The sequence below is a fragment of the Aricia agestis genome, chromosome 20 (assembly GCF_905147365.1).
Source record: "Aricia agestis chromosome 20, ilAriAges1.1, whole genome shotgun sequence".
NCBI lineage: Eukaryota > Metazoa > Arthropoda > Insecta > Lepidoptera > Lycaenidae > Aricia > Aricia agestis.
Genome location: NC_056425.1, coordinates 8,987,155 through 8,997,615, shown reverse-complemented (window position 1 = coordinate 8,997,615; position 10,461 = coordinate 8,987,155). Strand labels below are relative to the sequence as shown.

At 35.4% G+C, this 10,461-nt stretch overlaps 1 protein-coding gene across 4 annotated transcripts; it reads left to right on the top strand.

Annotated features, from left to right (window-relative positions):
• Positions 1-1,604: 1,604 nt before the first annotated feature.
• Positions 1,605-5,778, top strand: LOC121737134 (carboxypeptidase B-like). Of its 4 annotated transcripts, XM_042128699.1 has the most exons (10): positions 1,605-1,800; positions 2,259-2,355; positions 2,792-2,998; positions 3,096-3,317; positions 3,419-3,504; positions 3,835-4,135; positions 4,313-4,341; positions 4,563-4,805; positions 5,116-5,301; positions 5,609-5,778. In XM_042128699.1, exons 4-10 carry the CDS (start codon positions 3,305-3,307, stop codon positions 5,768-5,770), a joined length of 1,020 nt encoding a protein of 339 aa, XP_041984633.1. In that variant the 5' UTR covers positions 1,605-1,800; positions 2,259-2,355; positions 2,792-2,998; positions 3,096-3,304; the 3' UTR covers positions 5,771-5,778. The 4 variants fall into 4 exon arrangements, with proteins under 4 accessions (XP_041984633.1, XP_041984632.1, XP_041984630.1 ...); XM_042128698.1 differs by having other exon boundaries at positions 1,605-1,794; positions 3,835-4,341; XM_042128696.1 differs by having other exon boundaries at positions 3,835-4,341.
• The last annotated feature ends 4,683 nt before the right edge of the window (positions 5,779-10,461 follow it).

Here is a 10,461-nt window from a genome sequence, read left to right as displayed (position 1 = left end):
ATATTATGTATTAAAAAATACCGATTGCTTGATATCTACCTAAGCCTAAAAATTTAGGAATTTTGGTGACTAAGGGCCTGTTTCACCACTTCCTGATAAGGCTATCCACCAATTAACTTGACAGATCAAGTATGGAGAATCTGTCAAAAAAGTTAGCCTATTAGGCACTTTATCAGAAAGTGGTGAAACAAGCCCTTTATATAATTTATACCGTTAAATAAGATAGAGAGAAAATATTTCTCAATCGAAGCTTCTTTTAGCAGGGAAGCAACTTTCCTAATTGAAGAAAAACTTCAACAAGCACGATATCTGTCATTTCTCTTCAATTGTGACCACGGCTTCTGGAAAGCAGTCGAAATATCGTGAATAAGAAAAAATACACAGCAAGTACTACCTTCTGCTTTTTTCGAACTCAGCTGAAAATTTCTTCGTCACAAAATCCGTGCTAAAACTATGAACGACATTGTCTTCATCATCTATGCTTAATATTATAAAGCGGAAGAGTTTGTTAGTTTGTTTGTTTGAACGCGCTAATCTCAGGAACTACTGGTCCGATTTAAAAAAAAAAATTCAATGTTAGAAAGCCCCTTTATCTAGGACGGCTACAAGCTATATTTTATCACGCTAAAACTAATAGGAGCTTGGAAATAGAGGAAAATATGCAAAAAATGGGGGAAATTTTTTGAAAGGGCTTATCTCACGAACGACTGTAGCAATTTTTTTGTTATTTGGCAAAGATAAGAAGTAGACCACGTGAAGGATCATAGGCTATTTTTTGTCTATTAAATATCTAATTTACGCGGGCGAAGCCGCGCGGAACCTCTAGTAAGACATAATAATATATAATCACCATCACCCTTTGGTTGGTCGTAGTCGGGTAAAAATAGTTTTAGGCCATTGCCTGTCTTCCGACTACTAGGGGAACATCACATTTAAGGAGGTCGTGAAAAATTTAATGTTCGCGCGGTCAAGATTTAAGGGGGCAGTTGTATAGTGCTTTAGAGTTTAGTGCCTGTTTACTCCTGGATCTAGATTCCAGATTAAACCTTGGTAATCGGGTAGGTTATTGAATATTATGTTTGTTAGTAAAAATATTATATTACTAGCTGTTTGTGTCCGCGACTTCGTCTGCTTTTTACGAATGAATAATTGTGTGTTGACGCGGACGAAGCCTTTATCGAAAAATATATTATCTTGTTTAGAAACAGGACACTAACACAAAGTACAATATTATAGGGGCAAAATTTCGCTAATGTTCTTGTCACTTCTCACAAAAACTACTGTAAAATGTAGATTTGGATTTAAAAATTAGCAAAGTTGCTGTTCACTGTTCAGTCTGGATGAACACTTACCTAACTGCCACACAGAGACGAATATTAATTACTTAACTGTAGTTAAATTAAGATTCTGACATAAGCCCATATTCTACATTTAATTGAAGTTTAATGCAAACTCTACATTTAATTGAAGTTTAATCATCATTAAATGTCTCTGAGTGCGGTCGTAATAATATAATTATTTTCCTTATATTTTAGTTACACTTGAAACGTTGAAAAATGTATTACATTTTGTACAGCGTGCATTATAAAAGTTTCCATTTTTACTTTCACGCATCGAAAATCGATAACAAAATGCCGGTGAAATATGAGAAAACATAAAAAACATTGTAAATTGAGTTTATGGTTGCAAATAAAAGCGCAGCGGTGCGCTGTAACCGAATGTTTAATTGTTTGCTAAAAATCGCTTAAATGTCGGTGAAGCTTAAAATATTTTTAGTGCTTCTAAATATTTATTGTACGTGTATGTGTTCCGATATAAAAAATAACTTTTATGGAATTTAAATGTCAATAAAATAAGTATAAACACAAAATTGAAGCCACCGATTTGTAGAGTTAAAAGTGAACGAACAAACGAATCACCTGATTGAAAGCATTCGCCCATGGACACTCGAAATATCTACATCAGATAACAAGACGTGCATTGCTGTTATTGCATTGCTGTAATAATCTTATTAATATGAAAGTCTGTCTGTTACCTCTTTACGCCCAAATCGCTAAACTGATTTTGTTGAAATTTGGTATGGAGATACTTTGAGTCCCGGGAAAGGACATAGGATACTTTCCCGTTCCGGAAAAATTAACGAACTGCGGGAGTCATGAAGTTTAAAATAAAATGATTATTTCATTCGAATGAACATTTACTCGAGTGAACTAATATCACCGTAAGAATAATATTTACATGTATTACACGGTTTTCAGGTGGCACCAGCGATAGGACGAAAGATAAAAGTCTGTCAACCAAAAACGTTGCGCGACAGTTGCCGGGAACTTATCTAGTCGAAGTAAAAAAGAGACCGTAAGTAAATTTTTGTAATTTACTGTAATGCGGGCTCCACACTCGCGGCGCGAAAGCCCGTAAAGACCGTGAACCGCGAGTGTGGAGGGTTTCGCGGCTTCGAGTTCGCGCTTCGCGGCTTTCCCCGTCCGGTGTCGGTTTTTTTGCCCGCCACAAGGGGCTCGTGAAGCGCGAACGCGAACATCATCCACACTCTCTTTTATTCGGAGTCGCACACAATGTCAGAGTGTAGAGAGGGCTTAATGTCGAGGGCATTAATATCATTCACTTGTGTGTCTGCACTTACTCTATTTGTGACCGGAATTCAAAAGTGAGGTCGCAAAGTCGCTTTTGTTTTGTTAAATAGATCACATATCAATTAGTTTATTAAGTTGTACCATAAAAATATAGAGAAAATATTTGCGCCCTCCCATTCATCTCATAAAAAATGTTTTAGATCTACCCGTTTTAATTGGATTAACTTCCCGTCTACAAAATTAGATAAGTATCGTCAAGCTTTAACTAAATTCGTTTATATAAAACGAAACATCACCAATCTGAATGAAGTTACTTCTAAAAGTATAAAAACGAGTACAATAAAAGTTACTAGGACACAGAAAATTACACCCCATGAAGATATTATATTAAAATCCACAAAGTCTAAGTAAGTTTAAAAGAATAAGCCTTCTAAAAATACTTATTAGTATTCAATAATTTAAAAGCTGTACTTTTTTCTACTTAATGACAAAAAATTATTTAAGATCTACGCTTGATTTGGATGATGAGATTACAATAGACAATGATACAAATGAAATGAGTACTATTACGATTCCAACATCAATAAGTACTGAGGAAGAAATAAACACTTCCGGGAATAAAAATACTACTACTGAAAAGAAAAAAGTAACCAATAATAAAACAACCAGCGAAACTAAGAAAAATAAGAAGGAAGAATCAAAGACTACTAAAAATGGAAAATCAAAGTATGGTATATATAATCATGACTATTTTACATCACCCTTTTTTGCTTAACGATTCTTAAAAAAGATTATGACTACTAGCAGACTTGTTGTTATTGTTACAGTAATGCACAAAATGAAAAAAAACAAAAAGAGTACTAGAAGAGAAAAGGATTCGGTTAAAAAGAAGACAATACTCAACCCATACGATGTAAGAAACAAAATATCTATTGGTTTATTTTAAATAAGTAATACGTACGATTACTATAAAGAAATAGTAATACTATGGCCACACTCAGGGACATTTTATTATTTACTTCACTTAAATCAATATTTTGATATTATTATCTCTAATCTTCATACAATTTCTGTCAATCTCTTCATACAATAAATGTGAAGTAATATATAAAAACTAAAATATGTCTCGTGTGCCTACGTGCGGCAATAAGTCTAAAATGAATTAATTGTTGTATATTAAATCATAGTTATTTGATACATATTATTATTTACAACTAAACTTTACTCAAGCCTTTATTAACAGTTAAAAAATGATCTACTAAAAGTTTTGAGATACTTCCCGAACGCAAATGCAACTGCAGAAGTAATAGGTAGAACAGTGGAATATAAAGATATTGTTTTATTGAAAATATCAGATGCTAATGGGGACAAAAAAGTGGGAAGAGCAGACGTAAATGAACTAAAAAAAGATAGAGGAGAAGATATTGGTTCAGATGTTGAAACCACGACCATAAGTAAAGATATTGATACTGCAATGCAAAACGAAAATACTAATAAAGGGATTGGGATAGACAAAGAAAACAAAGTAGAAAATGGAAACAAAAGTAAGGAAATTAACACAGAAATGGATGCTGAGGGAAAGAAAATAATATTTATAGTTCACGGCCTATCTACGTTTGAGCTATGGAAAATCCCGTGTCTCTACGAAACGACGCAGTTAAAATTACTGATTTCGTTTTATTTATCCCATTTGAAGAATTTTGACATATTCCTTATTCCAGTTGCTAATCCGGATGGGTTTGCTAGAAGGGTAACTTTACTATTCTATATTAAAATTATATTAATTTGTTATATTGTATATTATTATGTATGTATGTATTAATAAGGAATTTGTATATGAATGTTATGTAAGCAAGAGATTTTGGTACTCTTTTGTCCATTTTTTGGTAATTCATTCACTCATCTATCATATCTTCATCCACTTACGATCATATTTACGCTTTTCACCATTGAAAGAGTGCAAAATTTCAGGATAATGATTGGAACAAGAACGTGTCTCCTCATGAGGGCTGTGGTGGTGTGGCTTTGGACCGCAACTTCGATATCGCCTGGGCCTCCAAATCCAATGTGTCCTCCTGCGACCAGCTCTACCCAGGTCCTGAACCGTTCTCGGAGGCGGAAACTGAAGCTATCAAGGATGTGTTCCTGCGATACGGCAAAAGGATGGCAGCATACATACATGTCCACGCCACAGACAATAACTTCGATTATAGGGTTATTCTATAACGCTTTTTTTTAAACAAAACTATCTTTCGTTACGTTTGACTCTCGAAACTATTAAAGCATCAGTGTGGTATAAAAGGTGGTAGGGTCGCTATTAACAATCCTGCCATTACTCTGTTGTATTGGTTCTCCTTGGTGATGATTGACGAATGCTGTTAACTTGGATGCGAAACTTATCGCGCCTTTATTTATAAACTCTAGGCAGTAGTTTAGTATTCCAACTCTAATGGAATCTGCATTAGGACACATACCTTTTAAAACCATTCCCAAATAAGAACATTATTAATAATCTTCTTTTCAGGGCAATACAGTTTTGATTCCCAAGGGACATACAGACGAAGAATCTGACGAAGACAAATACTTGGACCTGAAGGGTGAAATCGACGAAGCTATGAGAAAAGTCTTTAATACAGCATCTGTGAATTTGAAGACTGTATACATCTGGTATGGCCCGGTCGCTGGCACTAGCGTGGACTATGCTGCCGAGGTGAATGAAGTAGGAAATCCTGCAGAAATTCATTTTCCTATATTATAGGCATTTTAGTCTACTCTGTAGTCTGTACTCTGTCCCATTAAAACAGTCCAGATTTTTCGAAGCCCGTTAAAAAATAATATCAAATCTCTTATATTAATTTATGACGTAATATTATGATGATAAGTAATATTATCGGAATCACAATAATCATAGACACTAAATTCTTTACTTCTTGCTTCGCTGTTTTAATTATTTTGAAGATATTTTCTTTAAGGTTTTAAGGCTTTAAATCAATAATAATATAATTATTTCGCTTCAGATAATAGGAGTACCATTTGCGATGGAATTTCTGATGCAGCCTTATCAAGGAACAGCCAAGATACCATTAAATCAAGCCTCGTTAACGCATATTTGGAAAAGGGTCATTGATACCGTATTTACTTTTATACATACAGTTAATAATTCTAAAGAAAGTGATTAAACTGCGAATTTTTGTATCTGTAGAAACCTTTCCCAGCTCCTACCTCTTATAAAATAATTGAAAATATGATTACAAAGGCAAATGTTTTTAAATAATATATTGTGTGTATCTTAGTGTTTCGCGCAAGAACGGATCACAGAGTTAGATCACAGATACCTAATAAAAAATAGCTTGTGGTTTGGACTTAGGTTTTGTAACCTTGATTACTATTAAGGGTACAAAACCTAAGTCCCAACCATTGATTAATGCACAAGCTATTTTTTATTCCCATAAAGTTACCCAAAAAGCGCTGTAACATTTTATCAATTATTTTGTATACATAGTACTATCAGAGAAGTTGATTCCTAGGCGTTGGAGGACTTAACTAATTTAGTCGCGTTCCGACAAACCCATGCGACCTGGGGCCCTATTATGAGCTCTTAAATCCATTCACTTTACGTCCTTATACAGTCAGATAAGGACGTAAAAAGAATGGATTTAAGAGCTCATGATAGAGGCCCTGTAGGCCTATTACAAAACCGTTTTGAGACTCAAACAATCGGACGAGAATGCTGCGTCCTGCTCTAACGACGTCATTTTACGTTTGTTAGAGTAGGAGGCGGCATTCTCTTCCGATTATTTGAGTCTCAAAACAGTTTCATGGTACAAGCCCAGATGCGACCGATCACAGCTAACATTGAACTGACATGAGCCGACCAAATGACGTAGGTCCGTCAACTGCCTAGGAATCAATGGTACATAGCCAAATGGTAAAAACGGGACCCTATTACTAAGACTTCGATGTCTGTCCGTCCGTCTGTCACCAGGCTGTAACTCAAGAACCGCTATAGCTAGACTTCTGAAATTATCACAGATTGTGTAAGTATATCTGTTGCCGTTATTACAGCAAATACTAAAAACAAAATAAATTAAATATTTAAGGGGGACCCTTAATCAATAACGGCAACTCATAGGCAATTGAAATGTTCACAAAATACGTCTTGTATTTATGCTTTTATAAGCATAATTGTATTTATGTTTTTATAATTAATAATAAAATTTAAATAAATTAAATTATTAAGGGGGGATCCCATACAAAAAATAATTTTTTTACCCTATTTTTGCTCTGTAGTGGTTCATGCGCGAGTACAACTCGTACTTGGCCGATGTTATATAGTAAATAATTATTAGTATGACGTATTCCAACCAGGTAAACTCACTCAATGACCTAAACCCCATTCCCAATTCCTAAATGTCACTTTCCTATTATAAAATTTCTTAACGTAAGTCTACCTAAGCGGATTCCAATCTAGGTTGGTCAACGTGCAACAGGTTCTGCATACAAACGCGGCGGAGGAAAGTGGTGATTCATGGGCCACGTCTAGTGGGCAGTTTCGGCATTTCACTTTCTACACACCAAACATGGCTCAACACGTGACTTATTTTAAGGCCAGAATTTCAAAACATTGAGTTAAAGAGTTGGTATATTAAAAGATATGGCACTCAAAGCGATTACTTATAGCTTCTTTTATAAAAAGGGGGGCAGACGAGCAAACGGGTCACCTGATGGAAAGCAGCTACCGTCGCCCATAGATACTCACAACATTAAAAGAGCTGCAGGTGCGTTGCCGGCCTTTTGGGAGGGAATAGGGTAATAGGGGAGGGTAGGGAAGGGAGTAGGGGTGGGTAGGGGAGGAAATAGGAGAGGGTAGGGAAGGGAAAAGGCCCTACCCTTTTCCCTTCCGGATTGGGCCTCCGGTAAACTCACTCACTCTATAAAATTATATAAACAGTGCATATTATATTAATATTTTAAGGCAGCTCCATCAGTAACTTGCTTTTGCGAGGCTTCGTCCACGTGAAACACTGGTCACGTGACCGTCAACACAACCAGCAGTTCTAGAACCTTTAATGAAAGGGAAGCGTGGTCCGTGTAAGATTCATGATTTTTTAATGAAGTATATTTTAAAATAAGCCATTGCCTCACCTGATGGAAAACAACCGTATAGTTTTTTGGATAATGCAAAAAAAATATATATATCCACAGCCGAATATATAACCTCCTCGTTTTTTGGAAGTCGGTTAAAAAATGAGTAACACTCGGGGAGTACCAGCAATATTAGTGAATATGTAATAATATATTTTTCATTGCTTTAGAAAGACGGGAAACTTATTGCTCTCCCCCAGACTTAAATTTTTTTCGATCTCGTCACCTGAGTTATAAAAAATTACCCATCGCAAAAAGTGCACAACGATGCTGAAGACGTGTTCTCTATAAAAAGGCTGTGAATGCAGGATTTGTTGACCCTCTAAAAAGAATGTATTATAATTTATAGCAGCGGTCGGCAACCTTTTGGCAGGCAAGGGCCATAAGGTGGCAAAACAAGCTAATGGCGGGCCGTAGGCCTTATACTCGTATTAACCCTAGAAGCCCAATTATATACCTACGCAATGAGGGCTTTTCTAGAAACTTTTTACTACAAAATGACACAAACAGCTACAATTTTAAGTTGTAATACATACTAACTAGCAATATTAGGAAACACATTTATACTTATAACTTATTTACAAAACATTCATTCACGGCCCGCGGGCCGCGTGTTGCCGCCTGATTTACAGTATAATCCAGGGGTTCCCAATCTTTTTCTGCCTGCGGCGCGGCGCACTTACAAGTCAATATTTTATTACGGCGCGGCGCCCTTCTCTACCTAGCTATTACACAATTTTTAATTTTATAATTTACTAGCTGTCCCGGTGAACTTCGTGTCACTTAAAAACCTTCCCTGGACTTCTACGGATATTTTAAGACTAAAATTAGCCCAATCCGTTCAGCCGTTCTCGAGTTTTGCGCTTAGCAACACATTCAGCGACTCATTTTTATATTATAGATTTAATGTAGGGGCATAATATAAAACAACGTTTGTACTGTGAGTTTGTGACATACTGGTGTGTGGTTACATTTAGATAGTATATGTATTTATAATGGGTATTCTAAAATAGTATAAATGAATTTGTTACTGTAAATCCTAAGATATTAAACTTTGTCTGATGTTGGTTGTTGGTACAAAACTGTTATGTCGGTACATAGCGGGACCATACGACTATACATTGTTCTGTCTTATCAATGAAACTCCGTTATTAGGGGTTCCTAGAGTGAGGCAAAATCCAAGATTTTTTAGCTTAACACAGTGTGACGATACTTTTTAAATTTATGAATGGGAAAATTCGTGACGTGCGTCGAGGTGTTTTCTATAGAAACATAGAAGTTAGAAGGAACTTCTTTAAGCACTGCTACTTTCAAAGTTCACCCTGTATTATAATTCATAAAGCAAAAAAAATGTTTCTCAAACAGCAAACATATAAGATAAAATATCACAATTTCAATGAAATTATGGTTATCTGTGTTTTCAATACACTGAAAATCGCTCCTATCTTATCATAATTCCAGCGGTGTTTATTCGGTATTAATATAATTATTTGTACAGAACCCTCAAACTGTGACTCACATTTCAATGCCTCGTGTAGGTGGTCCCACGGCGCCATCTTTGACACTTCATCCAGTCGTCGTCAACATTTGGCGACGTTTCATAATTACGCTTTTCTGATTCGGCTATTTGCAAATTTGATTAAAAAATTAAATGGAAAACATGAACAATGGAATTGAATTTTTTTCGAGCGAAACTTATTTAGGCGTGTGTAATTATATTTCAAGTTGTGGCAAAGGCTAGTTTTAGATTGAAAAAAATAAGGTTCTTTTTTGCCAAGGTCTGATTCGTGGGTAGGGATTTTTCTAGAAACTAATCATGCTAATAAAGCTTTATATTTCATAGCTCTAATTTTAATATTTGAAGCTCGAAACTTTTTTCAGCTGTTGTAGTTTTGGATTCCGCGTACCATTTCCAATGCCTATTTTTATACTTTGAATTACAGCTTATAAAGTTATAGGTACAAGGTAAATTACGAAAATTGAAGATTCAAATAAGAAAAGTTTTAATACGCATATTTTCGCCGTATTGGATATACGGCGAAAATATGCGTCAGAGAAATAAAAATTATCTACTGCCGAACATAGACCCCTCTTTTTTTTAAGTCGGTAAAATATCGCATGGTTGATGACACCTGGTAGTTCATTAACCCCTTTTAATTTGGTCCTCATTCAGGTTGTATTAATTCATCTCGCGGTTTACTGTTATGATTCTCAGCGCTGATCTGTATTCTGTACCAACGACATTCATCTGTTTTTTTTTTTTTACTTTTGCCCGATACTGCAGTATTAATGCAATATTATTAAAGTTTTAGATGTTACAAATAGTTGTTCTTTTTTTGCTCAAAAAATAATGTGTAGGTTGGTAATTTTTAGGGTTCCGTACCCAAAGGGTAAAAACGGGACCTTATTACTAAGTCTTCGATATCTGTCCGTCCGTACTCCGTCCGTCCGTCCGTCTGTGTGTCTCCAGGCTGTAACTCAAGAACCCGCTATAGCTAGACTTCTGAAATTTTCACAGATTGTGTATTTCGGTTGCCGCTATAACAAAAATAGAAAACAAAATAAAATAAATATTTAAGGGTGGCTCCCATATGACAAACGTGATATTTTCGGCTTTTTTTGCTCTATATTAGTAATGGCAATAGGTAGGCACATGATATTTTCACAAAGGCCTTTATTTTATGTCTACTTCAATAATAATTAATAACATTAAAATAAAATAAAA